The sequence below is a fragment of the Mustelus asterias genome, chromosome 12, assembly GCF_964213995.1.
Source record: "Mustelus asterias chromosome 12, sMusAst1.hap1.1, whole genome shotgun sequence".
In the NCBI taxonomy this organism is placed as follows: domain Eukaryota; kingdom Metazoa; phylum Chordata; class Chondrichthyes; order Carcharhiniformes; family Triakidae; genus Mustelus; species Mustelus asterias.
Window position 1 is genome coordinate 70,999,465 of NC_135812.1, and position 17,059 is coordinate 71,016,523.

General features: G+C 43.2%; 1 protein-coding gene and 1 pseudogene across 2 annotated transcripts in view; both read left to right on the plus strand.

The window, feature by feature from the left end:
- Positions 1 to 17,059, plus strand: part of foxk2b (forkhead box K2b) — a 106,224-nt gene that overhangs the window by 55,871 nt on the left and 33,294 nt on the right. For both annotated transcript variants that reach the window (XR_013499154.1, XM_078225423.1), the window contains exons 3-5: positions 1,687 to 1,840; positions 4,820 to 4,966; positions 5,107 to 5,300. Coding sequence is in view for 1 of the 2 variants with exons in the window: in XM_078225423.1 (XP_078081549.1) it covers positions 1,687 to 1,840; positions 4,820 to 4,966; positions 5,107 to 5,300 (495 nt within the window). In the remaining variant the exon portion in view is untranslated. The remainder of the gene's footprint in view (positions 1 to 1,686; positions 1,841 to 4,819; positions 4,967 to 5,106; positions 5,301 to 17,059) is intronic.
- Positions 13,920 to 14,121, plus strand: LOC144502193 (U2 spliceosomal RNA; annotated as a pseudogene).

A 17,059-nucleotide genomic window follows, 5' to 3' on the forward strand; every position in this document is an offset into this window, starting at 1 on the left:
TTGAAAAGTATGGCTTTCAGATTTTGAAGATGAAGGTTTGCAGGAGGGAGTTCCAAGGAGCGGAGTGAGATGCAGGTGATCAGCAACAGCATGTTTACCGTGTGATAAGTTAACGGTCGGGGAATGGTAAAATGCAGCATTGCTAACCTTGGCCTTTTCGTGACCATCTTCTCAGAAATTGGATTCCTCGGATCTCTCTCTCGCAGCTTCTGAACATCTGACAGTCTAGATTAAACCAGTTTGATAACCTTGATGTCATATTTAACCCCAAGATTAACTTCACGCCATCATGAAGGCTGCCTATTTGCAGTTCCGGAGTATTGCCCATCTTTGCCTATCTCGGCTCACCTGTTCGTTCATCTCTCTGTTACCTCTAGACCCGGCTATTCCAGCACAACCTTGGATGGTGTCTCACATACCTTCATAAGCCTGGGGCCATCCAGAACTCTGCTGCCTGTGTCTTAACTTTCACCAAGTCCTGTTCATCTTTAATCTTTCCGCTTGCTGACCTACATTAGTGCCTTATTAAGCAATGTCTTGGTTTTTAAATTGTCATTCTTGTTTTCAAATTTTTCCATTGCCTTGTTTTTCCGTATCTCTGTATTCTCTTCAAGTTCCATAATCCTCCAATATTTTCATCCATCTAATACAAACCTTTTGAAAAGCCTGATTTTTTTTTGACTGTTCCACTAATTGTGGCCACTCCTTGGTTGATGAGGCTCCCAAGCTCTAGAATCCACTCCATGCACCTCTCTATCTTGCATTGTTTCTTTAAGACAGTCCTTATCTCTTTGAGCAATCTTCTGTCAATCTGACCTAATATCTTCATATGTAGTTCAGTGCTATGCTTTGTTTTGTAATGCTCCAGTGAAGTACCTTATTTAAAGATGCTATATAAATTGTTGTTGACTCTCCTCCTATATCAACAAGCCCATGGCTTTCCTCTGCTCCATCTTTGCTACTCGTATCGTGGCACAAGCTACTGGCTTTCAGAGTACCAGTGGCCTCATCCCCCACGAATAGCCACCATCCCACCCAACTCATTTGTCAGGAATTAACCACCTCCTCTTTCATCTCCTACCTCTCCCCAAGGTGTCTCTGTTCATCAATGGCTAGTTCATTTAATATCACCCTAAGATTCTCACTTGAGGATTCTCTATCCATGACCACATTGGGCTAAACATGAATTCATGTCCTGAAACCTGGGAGAACCTAGCTTACAGATGATGATTCCTTCCCCTTTTTTTTGAAACCTCTTTACCAGGCTGTAGGTTTTACGTTGTGCCCTGCCCATAACACAGCAACAACGTGGTTCTCATTGTCAAGTTCTACTTGTCAGGATTCTCCATTACTCCTCAGATACTTTTTCACCATTCAGTCACCTCAACCTCCTACCTTTCATCTAAATTCCTTGTCTGCTGCTTTTCTATGTCAAATTATTGCTACCAAGCTTTTGGTCACCTCCTTACCCCCTCTTAAAGCTTCTTTTTCTCCATGGCATCTATGCTATTGACCTCATCTTAGACTGTTCTCCTCTCAGCATATTTAATCCGTTATTTTCAAAGTGAGTGCACTATAGATAAAAATTTAACTTTATTAAAAATTCATTTTGTAACTGATTTTTCTATTATTTTTTTTGCTGCAACATTTGACTCACCGAAACTGTTTGTTTGGTTTTATTCACAGTGCTGCAAACTCCTGTCCCTCCAGCCCAAGGGGTGCAGGTTCTTCTGGTTACCGGATAAGTCGTGGACTTCATCCTGACCTGCAAATAATGTCTGACCATACACAGAACAATTCAGAGAATGACAAGGAAACATCAGATGGAGACAGCCCAAAAGTTAGTACCCAAAATGAAGTAATTGCTTTTAAAATCTGTTTGACCTATAATAAGGAGAAAAGTAAATAATCAGAGTTGGCTGATATATATAATTTTGTTCATCAGCAGATAGACCCTACATGAACACCCTTCATGCTTTGTTTTACATGTGAATATAGATGTGAATTTTTGATTAAATGGTAGAGAGTAGCCATCTGTCCTACCGAAACCCTTATTTCGTAATTCCCTGAGAGTCTCAGATATTTGCCTATTGCTGCCTTAAATTATTCAGTGGTGAAACATCTAACTTAGTGAACCTTCACTGTACTGCCACCAAAGAAGTATTTCCTTAATGGTTTTGCTGAAGAATATTTGAAGTTCTTCTCTTCTCCAGCCTCTCTTGCGCACTCTCACTCCCTCTCTCTCTCACGCTTGCTTGCACTTTCTTTCTCACTTGCGCACTCGCGCTCGCTCTCACCTCTCACTCGTACTCGTGCTCTCACTCATACTTGCTCTCACTCACTTGCTCTCACTCACTCACTCGTGTTCTCTCTCTCTCTCTCTCTCTCTCACACCTGCACAAAATAGTGTAATCTTGTGGTAGTGACCAGATTCTCGGCTGTCAGCTGGAGAGCCAACCAAAGCCCTGTGTTTCCTCTTTGTGGAAAGGCCGGCTGCATCCTGTTCCACTCAGGCTCCTGACAAGGCCAACAGCAGGACTTCCCTGGGATTAAGGATGCTAAGGTGGAAGTTCCGCCTACCGAGAGATGTTGGTCAATTAGAAGGTGGCTGCACTAATAAACAAATAGCACCATTGTACAGGCTGTGGCTGCTGCTGGTATGACACCACGCAGGGCATAGGATTGTCAGTGGGCCAAGGCCAAAGGTGAGTGATAGGGTGGGTGCGGGAAAGAAGTTCTCAGGGAGAGGAGTTGGCAGCCTAGGGCAAGGGTATGGCTCAAGCCACATTCCCATCCCATGCTTCCCGTTCAGGCATGGCAGTGCTTTTGAACAAGGGGCTCCCCATCATCCAGAAGCCCAGAAACAACCCAATGTGGTTTGCTTGTTGTGCTCCCTACATAGTGAACCCTCCCAGCGGTGTTGGATTGACGACCTTAAGTGACATTAATTGACTACATAAGGGCCACAATTGGCAGTGGAGGCAGAAGGCCTTCTGCAGGCCTTCCCACCACTGACTTAATCAGGCTGAAGATGAAAAAGTGGGCGTGTTCTTCATCTGCCATCTTCCAACCTGATTTAAACGTCCCCTGCCATCACTGGAGAGGGTGCAAAATTCTGCTTGCTCTGACTCAAACTCTCTCTCTCTCATGCATATACTCTCTTGTGAGCGTTCTCTTTTTCTTGCACACACTTTCATATATTTATTCTACCTCTGTACCCCCACTTTTTTTATGTCCTCTGTAATTTCTTGGATTTGAGGGTAGATAGATGAGCTATTTGGATATTTGTGGTGGGTATTCTACACCAGACACTAGAAAAAATAACAGTGTTCATGGATCTCACTTGTCCAAAACGCTCCTCTTTCCTATCAAGAAAGAATTTCTGTTTATTTGATCCCTTTTGTACCCCCATGACATCCCAAAACACTTTTGGCCATTCAAGTACTTCTCGGGTTTAATCTCTGTTGTGATGGCGAAAGATTTGGCAACAAATTTTGCAGGGCAAGATTCCACTAACAATGGTGAAACAAATAACCAGGGATCTATTTTCATGATTTTTGGTTGCGATAAGTAATGGGCAAGAGAACTTTGCAGCCCCCCTTTGAGTGTTACCATATTACCTTTTATGCCTACCTGAAGGGAAGACAGATTAGCTTCTTGCTATTCCATGTAACAAAAGGAATACTGCACTTTATAACTTGAAAATCTCATGTATTTTGACTAAGTTGTAGTGTTTATAAAAATTGGTTCTACAACATTCTCTGTATTCACAGTATCAAAACTATTTTAATCTCTACCAACTAAAGTTGATTATTGTGCTATTTCTTGCAAATATACCACAAATTGCCTTCAGAATTAAACTGTACAAAGTCAGAAGTATGCAATAAGGAACCAACACTAAGGCTGGAATTTTCCAGCCCTTAACGCTTTTGGACTGGGTTTCCCAATGGCATGACCAGCGAGTAACGCAAATAGCCATTGACTTCAAGCTAATTGGTGGGGTCTGAAAAATCCTGGCCTAGATTTTTAAAAAAAATTTAGTTTTAAAGAAGATGCAAAATAACGGGAAACCTTTTTATCACAATTTTAAAAGTCTTAAATACTTTTTTTTTGAAAAGGCAGCTTGTTAAAAGAAGCAGACATATTTTCAATTCCCTGTTGGTGAATGTATGTTTGTATTGAGCATTGCTGGTTAGATATAGCATAGACTGGGTGCAGTATAAAGTTTTGTTTGCTCTACCCAAATAGTATGCCATGACCAATGCAGCCCCATTGCATTAATTTTTAATGCCCATCTAAGAGTTCCAATTTGTTTTCCGTTATATAAGGCACATCTGCATGCTTTTGGCTTTTCGCAGGGTTCCCAAACTCAAGTTATTTATAACTCTCAGCTAGGAAAAATAGGGAAATCCACTAAAATAATGAATTCTTAATTTCAAAAAACATTCGACTAAAGCAAATCTTAAACTTCTATTTATAAAGCCATACTGAAAACTATAAAAGAGCTGCAGCAATACGTGCATTAGAACCATCTGTTTTTTAACAACCATATTAAATTAATTAAAACCATTAGTGACCTTTTTTTTCATTGCATGATTATGAATATGGAGCTTGGAAGCAGCACACAACATAATGGATCAGTCAGAAGGAAGTTGTTTTGGTGGATGGGTTTTGGATGTGTAGAAAAGTGAAAATTTCTGATCTAAGCAATGTGCAATGCCAATTTTGTTTTTAAGAAAAATTAAGACTTTAAGAGCTGAATAAACTCTTAAATATATTTTTTGTATTTTTGAGAATTAACATAATATTCTTTTGACAGGATGATGCCAAACCACCTTACTCCTATGCACAGTTAATAGTTCAAGCCATCACAACAGCACCAGATAAACAGCTTACATTGAGTGGAATCTACACGCACATCACAAAGAACTACCCATATTACAGGACAGCAGACAAAGGCTGGCAGGTAAACAAGCATAGATTTTGCAGGTACTGAAAAGTGTGATGCATGATTTCCTGTGTAGTTTGAAAATTATTTATGCCTTTCAGATGAACACAATGCGTCTGGTTTGCAGAATATTTTATCCCCTCTCTTTCTCCCTGCAGAATTCTATCCGACATAATCTTTCCCTGAATCGCTACTTCATTAAGGTTCCTCGTTCCCAAGAGGAGCCAGGGAAAGGCTCATTCTGGAGGATAGACCCTGCTTCTGAAAGCAAACTAACAGAGCAGGCCTTCAGGAAAAGAAGGCCACGGGGCGTGCCCTGCTTCAGAACTCCCATGGGACCTCTTTCTTCCAGGTAGACAAACTGTGGAATCATGTACAGCACTAAATATAATCTTTGACCACTTAAATAACTTTATTGAATTTAATGCATTCCATTGGTGGCATAGTAATTTATTCAGGTTTTGGATAAATTCATTCATTATAATTTCAGTATTTTACCTAGTAAGAGTATATTGTATCGAAATTTTCATTTCTTGATCAGCATAGCTTACCGAGTTAAACACTGTTGCACAGAAACCCTGCATTTTAAGGGTTACTGTTAGTATTGCAACTGATTCTTGATTATAATTGGACAAACACAGACTGGGAAATATATTTTGTAATTTGGCTTCATGCACTAGTGGGATTCTCTAAAACAACCCAAAAAATTGAACCCATATTGAGAGTTTTGTTAAGGGAAAGTGCAAAATATGCAGTTGGAAGACTAATATTTAAAAAGGTTGTGCATGACATTTCTATGCAGTAACAGCGATGTTGCAAAAGTTGTATATCTACAATTTCTAAATTTAGGAACGATGCAATGAGAGTATTCAGTTGGTGTTGCACAGCTGCTGTCTTTCTAAATATAAAGCACTATTAAATTGCATTATGGATTGCATGAAGAGGCCATCCACTTAACTGTGGTCCGGAAAATTCTCTGGAGTGCCATCTGCTGGAATGCTAGAGAAACTAAAGAAAGAATGTCCATTCAGCAATTATTCACTGAGAAAACTGAGCAGGGAGAGCAGAGGATGGGGGTGCATTGGTGGGAGAAAATGCCCGTACAGAACTGTAGTACCGGTTAATGATGGCCAGAAGTGGCCTCACCTGTCATAGTCATAGTTATGACATGATTCATTGTGTAAAGTTTGTTGCTAATGCTATTGTAAGAAACATATGTGACATACGTTTAATGGAACCGGCTTCTATCCTTCAATTTGAAAAAGCAGAGAAAACGGGATGGAAAATCAGAAAAATATAAAGATAGCATACTGACAATCCAGTAAAAGCAGAGAGATATTGTGTAAAATGTAGTGTTTCTTGTCTAGATTTTAACTATGGCTAACAACTCCATTGAAATAGCGGAGTGTGGAGTGTCATACTAATGGGTTAAGCATTTGTCTGTTGACGTCATTGGCAATAAATGTAGACACAGATGAGGGAACTGTGAACAATTAAGAAATGTTAAGATGACCGCTGTCGAACATGTAAAGTGTACAAAACAAATGAGATTTTGATTATTCATTTTTAACATTGATTTAAGCAAATTGTGGGGCAATTGGTTTCCAATCCGATTTTAGTATGTTATGACGGAAAGATTTTTGTGTATTGTTACTTTTGAATTAAACATTTGGATTTTGATCCATAGACACGATAAATCAAAGCGAAGTACTACCTAACTAACCCCAATATTCTCGCTGTTGAGACCAAGTCTTATAAAATTGTAAAAAAAAATATTTTGTGCACCAAATAAAAGCACCAAATTGTTTTCTGGGGATTCTGGGACATTCCTCCCCAAAGAGTGTAGCTTGGTACAAAAAAAGTCATCTTCCACCTGAGAAACTTCTCAACAATCTCCATATTGCATATGATCAGCTTAAAGGACACATGGCTGAAAGAGAAAAGAGGCCTTGCTGCTGAAGGCAACCAGGATTGGGCACATACTGGATGGTGGCAAAGTGGGCAGGATGTTGCTGGAGGTAGTGTTTGTCCTGGCATTATGTGCAGCCGATAGACAAAATCATCTAAAAACTGCCTGTGCTGGACTCCATTGCATGTGTTGAACTGTCTCGTATGTTTCACCAGGAGGAGAAAGTTGCTGATCAAAGCAAGGCATGAAAATCTCCCTTAAGAATCTCTGTCTCACAGCCTCCTTTCAAATGATGTGGTGTTTCATCCTTCACAAAGGAATATCCTGCATTGATTTTTACTGTACCTATTGCGTCTGGTTAAAATAGTTAACCATAGGTTCTGAAGAATCATATTTGACTCAAAGTTAACTCCGTTCCTGCCTCCATAGATGCTGTAAGAAGTCTAACAACACCAGGTTAAAGTCCAACAGGTTTATTTGGTAGCAAATGCCACTAGCTTTTGGAGCGCTGCTCCTTTGTCAGGTGGAGTGGGAGATGTGCTCACAGGGCATACAGAGACACAAACTCAATTTACAGAATAATGATTGGAATGCTAATCAAGCTAATCAATACTAATACAGCTAATCAAATCTTAAAGGTACAGACAATGTGAGTGGAGAGAGCATTAAGGACAGGTTAAAGAGATGTGTATTAAGGACGGTCACCTCAGTACCCCACTGTACTGCAAGCCCAAGGATAACCTCGTGATGCTCCACTTCTCCAGCTTCCATCCTAAACACGTTAAAGAAGCCATCCTCTATGGACAAGCCCTCCGTATACACAGGATCTGCTCGGATGAGGAGGATCGCAACAGACGCCTCCAGACGTTGAAAGATGCCCTCATAAGAACAGGATATGGCGCTCGACTCATCGATCGACAGTTCCAACGTGCCACAGCGAAAAACTGCACTGACCTCCTCAGAAGACAAACACGGGACACCAGTGGACAGAGTACCCTTCGTCGTCCAGTACTTCCCTGGAGCGGAGAAGCTACGACATCTCCTCCGGAGCCTTTAACATGTCATCGATGAAGACGAACATCTCGCCAAGGCCATTCCCACGCCCCCACTTGCCTTCAAACAGCTGCACAACCTCAAACAGACCATTGTCCGCAGCAAGCTACCCAGCCTTCAGGAGAACAGTGACCACAACACCACACAACCCTGCCACAGCAACCTCTCATCGACACGGATGCCATCATCTCACGTGAGAACACCATCCACCAGGTATACGATACATACTCTTGCAACTCGGCCAACGTTGTCTACCCGATACGCTGCAGGAAAGGATGTCCCGAGGCATGGTACATTGGGAAAACCATGCAGACGCTACGACAACAGATGAATGAACACTGCTCGACAATCACCAGGCAAGAGTGTTCTCTTCCTGTTGGGGAACACTTCAGCGGTCACGGGCATTCAGCCTCTGATCTTCGGGTAAGCGTTCTCCAAGGCGGCCTTCATGACACCGCAGGTCGCTGAGCAGAAACTCATAGCTAAGTTCCGCACACATGAGGACGGCCTCAACCGGGATATTGGGTTCATGCCACACCATCTGTAACCCCCACAACTTGCCTGGACTTGCAAAATCTCACTAGCTGTCCTGTCTGGAGACAATACACATCTCTTTAACCTGTGCTTAATGCTCTCTCCACTCATTGTCTGTACCTTTAAGACTTGATTAGCATTGATTAGCTTGATTAGCATTCCAATCATTATTCTGTAAATTGAGTTTGTGTCCCTGTATGCCCTGTTTGTGAGCACATCTCCCACTCCACCTGACAAAGGAGCAGCACGCTCCGAAAGCTAGTGGCATTTGCTACCAAATAAACCTGTTGGACTTTAACCTGGTGCTGTTAGACTTCTTACTGTGTTTACCCCAGTCCAACGCCGGCACCTCCACATCATGACTTCCATAGATGCTGCCAGACCTGCTGCTTTTTTCCAGTTCTTTTTGTTTTTATTTCCGATTTCAAGCATCTGCAGTGTTTTCTTTTCATTAACGGAAACTGCTTGACAGATCCCTTTGGGGAAAATCCTAATAGATTATTGCCTTTGGCTATGTCTGAACTCACTGAAGTGACAGTGTCGGTACAACGCAGGATACCACTTCATGTCCTTTGTCCTGTTCACAGAATAAGTGGCAATTTGTTGATCAAAACGCCTCTCTCATATTTACATAGCCAGTGTTTTTTTAAAAAGTGTACGTTTTTAAAATTATTTATAACATCAGTGTTCCTCTGGAGCTGTTTTGAAGACTCATTGTGCATTTGCCAGTGTATGATGTCAGTTTGCTTTTTCAAGAATTTGACCAACTCAGAATTTGTTTTCCCATGACTCATCTGGACAGGCCTCAATCAACCATTGAATTATAGAATACCTGCAGTGCAGAAAGAGGCCAATCAGCTCATCGAGTCTGCACTAACTGTCTGAAAGAGCATCCCACTCAGCCCTATCCCCGTAATCCCGTGCATTTATCATGGCTAATTCCCCCTAACCTACACATCTTTGGATTGTGGGAGGAAACCCACCCAGACATGGGAAGAATGTGCAAACTCCACACAGTCACCCAAGGTCAGAATCAAACCTGGGTCCCTGGCGATGAGGTAGCATTGCTAACCACAGTGCCACCATGCCGCCCTTGATATTTGCCTCGCCTGATATTTTTGTGAGTCATGGTACCACTCGTTCTACTTTAACCTTTTATAATTTGGTTCTTTACAAGCTGGAATAACAGGATGAGGTTGGAGGCAAATGTAACGAGGTAATGTATCACGGTGATCACCTGGACGGAAGAAAATTCTGTAGAGAAAATGGTGGCCAAACTGCAGATTTATATAATCTTGTATGTGGTCCAGTAATCTAATTAATCAATACTGTGTTTGACTTGCGTACACATTGCTGAAAGCGTTGATTGGATAAGAAATGGTGTGTGAAAGCTCATCATTGTTACTCAATGAACTACATGGATTGGTCAAAAAAGATTATTGAGCGGGAAGTATTTCCTGGCAGGAATAAGGAGATCTTAAAGCACTAAAAATGGTTCCGCAGTGGCAGAGATGAAAAATCAACTGGGGAGAATTCGATAGGGAATTGCAAGAGAGACAGGTGTGGATATGGGGAGATGTCAGATAAGTGACAATTGCAGGGTAAGAAGTAGTTTGCAGGGGCTATAGGTGAACTTATTTTAAGCGGCGGGCATGACATGATAATGGTTTTAAAATTGAGTCAGTTTACACAAACTGAGCCTTTTCCAATGTCATATCATGCAGGACCAGGAGGAATGGTAGAGTAGTTGGAAGGCGGCGGCAGAGTTGTGTTGTCGCTTGTCTAGTAATCTAGAAACCCAGGGTAATACTCTGGGGACCCGGGTACGAATCCCATCATGGGAGATGGTGGATTTTGAATTCAATACAAATTCTGGAGTTAAAAAATCGATTGTCATTTCAAAAAATACATCCATTTGGTTCACTAATGTCCTTCAGGGAAGGAAATCTGCTGTCCTCACTTGGTCTGGTCAACATGTGATTTCAGACCCTCAGCAATGTGGTTGTCTCTAAAATGCCCTCTGACATGGCCCAGCAAGTCACTCAGTTATATCAAACTGCTACAGTGTTAATAAAAAGGAATGAAACCAGGCGGATCAAACGACATCGACCAAGGCACCAGAAACGACAATGGAAAACACAGTCCTGTCTACACTGCAAAGCCGTCCTTGTTAACATCTGGGTGCCTATGCCAAAATTGAGAGAGCTGTCTCTCAGACTAGCTGAGCAACAGCCTGACATAGTCATACACAATCATACTTTATAGGTAATGTCCCAGACACCACCACCACAGACACAACAGTGGTGTATAGTCAGGAGGGAGTTGCCCTTGGAGCCTGTCACATTGTTATGTCGCCCCATGAAGTCTCATGGTATCAGGTCAAACATGGGCAAGGAAACTTTCTGCTGATTACCACATCCCCATTAACCCCCCTGCCATCTTCAAGCTGATGAATCAATACTCCTCCATGTTAAATGAGGAAGCACTGAGGGTGGCAAGGTCAGAAAATGTACACTGGGTGGGGGACTTCAATGTCCATCTCCAAGAGTGGCTCGATAGCACCACCACGGACTGATCTGGCCGGTCTGCAAAGAACGTATCGGCTAGACTGGGGCTGCAGAAGGTGATGGGGGTACTAACAAGTAGGAAAAAATCGAACTTGATCTCATCCTCACTAACCTGCCTGCTTCAGATGGATCTGTCCATGACAGTATTGGAAGGAGTGACCACAGCACAGTCCTTGTGGAGACAAAGTTTCCCGTCTTCACGTTGAGGATACCCTCCACTGTGTTGTGTGGTGCTATCACCATGCTAAATAGGATAGATTTCAAACAGATCTAGCAACTCCAGACTGGGCATCCATGAGGCACTGTGGGCCATTAACAGCAGCAGAATTGTACTCGACCTCAATCTATGACCTCATGGCCCAGCATATCCCTCCTTTACCATTACCATCAAGCCAGGGGATCAACCCTGCTTCATTGAAGAGTGCAGGAGGGCATGTCAGAAGCAACACCAGGCATACATAAAAATGAAGCCTCAAACAGGTGAAGCAACAACATACGGCTACTTACATGCCAAACAGCAAGTAATAAATTTAAGTTCATATGAAGCAATTTTTAAAAGCGGCATCTCGGCCTTTTGGCTAAGATGCAAATGAGCCCAAGTCTTGGAGGAGGAACCTCCCCCTTCTCCAATCAGCTTGGCTCATGTAGATCGGGCCCAGGACAGGGTGGTTTGGTCGCTTGCCCTGTCTTGTCAGCCTGGATCGGAAATGTCTCAACTTGTTGAGACTCTGAATTGGATTTGATTTGATTGAATTGGAAAAGTATTTTTTAAAAAAAATTTACACAACCAATGTGCATAAAGGATCTGACGGGGAGTGCCCTTCTCACCTCCAGCCAAGACAGGTCTTGGTGCTTGTTTGTGAGTTCTGGTGATGAGGCATTCTGCCAAATGACATTGACCGTCCGCTCAGGGAACCATCCGACAGGATCTGCCGTCTCCTTTTCTCTCAGGGCCTCAAGGACATTACGTGCTGACCACTGCTTGATAGCCATGTGGTCAAAGGTGTGTTTCCGGAAGAATTTCTCCACGAAGGACAGGTGCTGCGGTATGGTCCAACTGCTTGGAGCTTTCCGCGGCAATGTGGCCAGACCCATCCTCCGCAACACTTGGGACAGGTAGAACCTCAAAAAATAGTGGCACTTGCTGTTACTGTACCGAGGATCTACACACAGCTTGATGCAGCCACACACAAAGGTGGCCATCAGGATGAGGGTGACGTTGGGAACGTTTTTCCCTCCGTTCTCTGGAGATTTGTGCATCGCCTCCCTCCAGACACGATCCATCTTTGATCTCCAGATGAACTTGAAGATGGCCCGGGTCACTGCTGCTGCGCAGGACTTGGGGAGAGGCCACACCTGCGTCACGTACAACAACACGTACAGAACCTCGCATCGGATCACAAGGTTCTTCCCAGTGATGGAGAGGGAGCGTTGCTCCCACAATCCCAATTTTTGTCTGGCTTTGGTGATGCGCTCCTCCCAGTTTTTGGTGCATGCCCCTGCCACTCCAAACCATATCCCTAGCACCTTGAGGTAGTCTGCCTTGATGGTGAAGGGGACAAAGGATGTGTCAGGCCAGTTCCCAAAGAACATGGCCTCACTCTTACCCTGGTTGACTTTGGCCCCCGAGGCCAGCTCGAACTGCTCACAGACTCGAAGAAGCCTGCGTACAGACGAGGGGTCCGAGCAGAAGGCAGCCACGTCATCCATGTAGAGGGAGGCTTTGACTTGCGTCCCTCCGCTGCCTGGGATTGTAACCCCTTTGATACCTGGGTCGCTTCTGAGGGCCTCGGCAAAGGGTCCAATGCAACACACAAAAAGGACGGAGGAGAGAGGGCAGCCCTGCCTGACTCCAGACCTGATTTGAAACACATCTGATTCCCACCCATTGATTGAAACTGCGCTACTGATGTCTGTGTAGAGCAGTTGGATCCAATTGCGGATTCCCTCCCCAAAGCCCATTTTGGAGAGCACATCCATCATGTATGTAGCTGTGCGATATTCTGTCAAATGCCTTCTCCTGGTCTAGACTGATGAGGCAGGTGTCCACCTGCCTGTCCTGCACGTAGGCGATCGTATCCCTGAGTAGCGCGAGGCTATCAGAGATCTTCCTGCCGGGTACAGCACAGGTTTGATCAGGATGGATCACTGACCCCAGAGCAGACTTGACCCGGTATGCACGCCCGAGGGCTCAACCTCACCGCACGCTGCCCTCGAAGCGGCTGCGGGGCTGATGAGACGGTCGCACACCTCCTTGTGGAATGTGCCTTTGCAAAGAAGGTCTGGAGTGAGATGCAGTGGTATTTGTCGCGGTTCGTCCCGAGCAGCTCGGTGACGCAGGACTCTGTGCTCTACGGGCTGTTTCCGGGGACGCACACCGAGACAAATATCAACTGCTGCTGGAGGGTCATCAACTCGGTGAAGGACACGCTTTGGTCCGCCCGAAACTTGCTGATCTTCCAGCTGAAAGAATTGTCCTCGGCCGAGTGTTGCAGACTGGCACATTCCAAGGTCTAGGACTACGTGCTCAGGGACGCGCTCAAGCTTGGGGCAGCCGCCGCAAAGGCACAATGGGGAAAGGCCACCGTGTAAAGCGTCTCAACCGAGGCAGACCGAGGGCTGGGTAACTGCAGAATACCCTCGGCCTGCGAAACTGTGTGCCAATCTGAAAAATAACGGCACACAGTAAACTCGGAAGATGCATGTACATAGTTTTAAGTAATGAAATGTAATGAATGTAATGTTTTTTTGTAAATAAGCACTGTACTGTAGGGTAAAAATGATTCATTAATTGGACTGTTTGTAACTATTGGATCTGTCATTTGAAATGTCTTATTTGAAAGGTTTTTTTTTGTGAATAAAGTATATTTTTGAAATTTTAAAAAAAAAATTTACACAACCAATGTGTATCGCTTCTCGGCCTTTTGGCTAAGATCAAGTGTAGTTATGCGGATGCTGCACTTGGTTGAGGTCGTTAGGTTACATTGAAGCTTCATATGTTTCATATGAAGCAATTTTTAAAAGCAGTATCTCGGCCTTTTGGCTAAGATGCAAATGAGCTCAAGTCTTGGAGGAGGAATTGCTTTCCCTCCTCCAATCAGCTTGGCTCATGTAGATCAGGCCCAGGACAGGGTAAATGGTCGCTTGCCCTGTCTTGCCAGCCTGGATCGGAAATGTCTCAACTTGTTGAGACTCTGAATTGGACTTGATTTGATTGAATTGGGAAAGTATTTTTAAAAAAATTTACACAACCAATGAATCAGACCTAAGCTCAGCAGTCCTGCCACATCCAGTCATGAATGGTGGTGGACAATTAAACAACTCACTGGAGGAAGAGGCTCCACAAATATCCCCGTCTTTGACTATGGAGAAACCTAGGATATCTGTGCAAAAGATGAGGCTGATGCATTTGCAACAATTTTCTGTCCCCAGTGCCGAATGGCTGATCCATCTCTGCCCCTTAAGTAGGACCCCAGCATCATAAATGCCAGTCTTCAGCCAGTTCGATTCACTTTTCTCATGATATCAAGAAAAAGCTGAAGGCAAAGGCTATGGGACCCTGGCAATATTCTGGCAACAGTACTGGAGGGTTGAGCTCTAGAATTTGCCATGCCCCTTGCCAGAAGGTTTAAATATAAACGGCCCAAGGAAATCTTGTGCCTCATGGCAAAGACCTTCACGTTCAATTAATTGAAAATCCAGTGACTGCACAAGATCCCAATGTCTCTTTATAAAGACAGTTTTTGGTAAGATGTTTGCGAGAGAAATATTGGTGATGAAACCAAGAAAACCTTCTATTCTTTTGAGTTGTTACATTTAATTAACAGCACAAACTGGCTTTTCATGTTGCACAGGAATAATTCTGTAAAATATGTAAGGTCACTTAAAGCAGGCATGTGAGGGCTCAGTTTAACATCTCATCTGAAGAATTGCAGCTATCTTGCTGCTACATTGGAATTGTTAGCTTAGATTAGACTCGACTATTGGAGTGGATGTGGAACTCCATTTGATACACAAGTGGTACCAAATGAATTAAGCAGAATCATTTAATGAATAATATATTTTATTTCTCAAATAGTTCGCAGTGAAGCTCAACTTGCGGGTTCACAGGCAATATGCATAAGTGCATAGTTAATAGCTGCTGAAACTTTTCGAGAGCAATTTTTTTGTATTCACTTCTTCTCCATGTCAAAAATTAATGAAAAACACTCCTGAAAATCATGTATAGAGTAAAGAAAAGGTTCTAACTGTTCCACCATGACTGCCTGTGACTCACAAGGTTCGGAGGTGAAGACCCACTGCTGGATCTAAGCACAAAAATCAAGGCTGGCAAAGTGCAGTTTTGAGGGAGTGCTGCACTATCGGAAGATCTTTCGGATGAGATAGAAACATAGAAAATAGAGGAGTAGGAGTAGGCCGCTCAGACCTTCGAACCTGCTCCATCATTCATTTTGACCATGGCTGATCATTGAATTCAGTATCCAGATCCCGCCTCCCCCTCCCCCTGCCCCACTCTCATCCCTTTAGCCCAAAGAGCTATATCCAATTTCTTTTTGAAATCACACAACGTTTTGGCTTACCCCTTTAAGGTTTACCCCTTAAACTATGACCCCTAGTTCTGGACACACCATCGGGAACATTCATTTTGAATCTACTGTGTCTAATCCTGTTAGAATTTTGTAAAGTTTCTATGCGATCCCCTCTGACTCTTCTAAACTCCAGTGAATATAATCCTGACCCACTTAGTCTCTTCTCATATGACAGACCTGCCATCCCAGGAATCAGCCTGGTAAACCTTCACTACACTCCCTCTATAGCAAGGACACCAAAATTGCACGCAATACTCCAGGTGTGGCATCACCAATGCCCTATACAATTGCAGTAAAACAGATAAGGCAGTTGAGCATTCGTAGCAATCTTCAGCCAGAGGTGCGGAGTGGATGATCCATCTCTGCCTCCTCTAGTGGTCTCCAGCATCTCAGATGCCAGTCTCCAGCCAATTCAGTTCACTCCACATGATATCAAGAAACGGTTGGAGGCACTGGGCCCTGATAACGCTCCGGCAATAGTACTGCCAATCAAAAAAAATGAACCATTTATGCCAATTCTTTGCTTCCTGTCTGCTAACCAGCTTTCTATGTATCTCAAGACACTACCTGCAATCCCATGTGCTTTAACTTTACATAGTAATCTGGTATGAGAGACCTTCTCAAAAGCCTTCTGAAAGTCTAACTAAACCACATCCACCGGTTCTCCTTGGTCAACTCTACTAGTTACATTCTCAAAGAATTCCAATAGATTCATCAAGCATGATTTCCCTTTTGTAAATCCATGCTGACTTTGTCTGATTATACCACTGCTTTCCAAATGAAATCCTTGATAATGGACTCTTAACAATTTCCCCAGTACTGACGATAGGCTCACTAGTCTGTGGCTCCCTGTTTTCTCTCTATCTTCCTTTTTGAATAGCAGGCTTACTTTAAGCTATCTTCCAATCTGTGGGAACCAGTCCAGAGTCCAAAGAATTTTGGAATACAACCACCAGTGGATCTACTGATATTGAACCAAGGCCCCATCTACCCCCTCTGGATGCAAAAGATTTTGTGGTATTGTTACAAAGAGTAGGGGAGTTAGCCCAGTGTCCTGTCCAATATCTATCCCTCGAATAACATCATAAGGAAAAATTAATTGGTCATTATTGCATCGCTGTTTGTAAGAGCTTGCTGTGCACTAATTGACTGCCACTTTTCTGCTTTAAAACAGTGACTACGCTTCAGAAAGTATTTAATAAACTGCATTGTGCTTTGAGACAGCTGGTGGTTGTGAGTAACGCTATGTAAATAAATGCAAGTCTGTCTTGTTTTTCTTTGAACTATAGTAATGTACAGCTTGCAGTAGTAAACATGTACTGCTGTTTACATCAAGACGATTCATCGAAATGTGACTTGGATGCATTCTGTATGTAGCACGTATCCAGATTACATACACTTATAAATGACTTGCATGCCCTCGTGTTGAAAATCAACGTGTTATCGTTGTGCCAAGTTT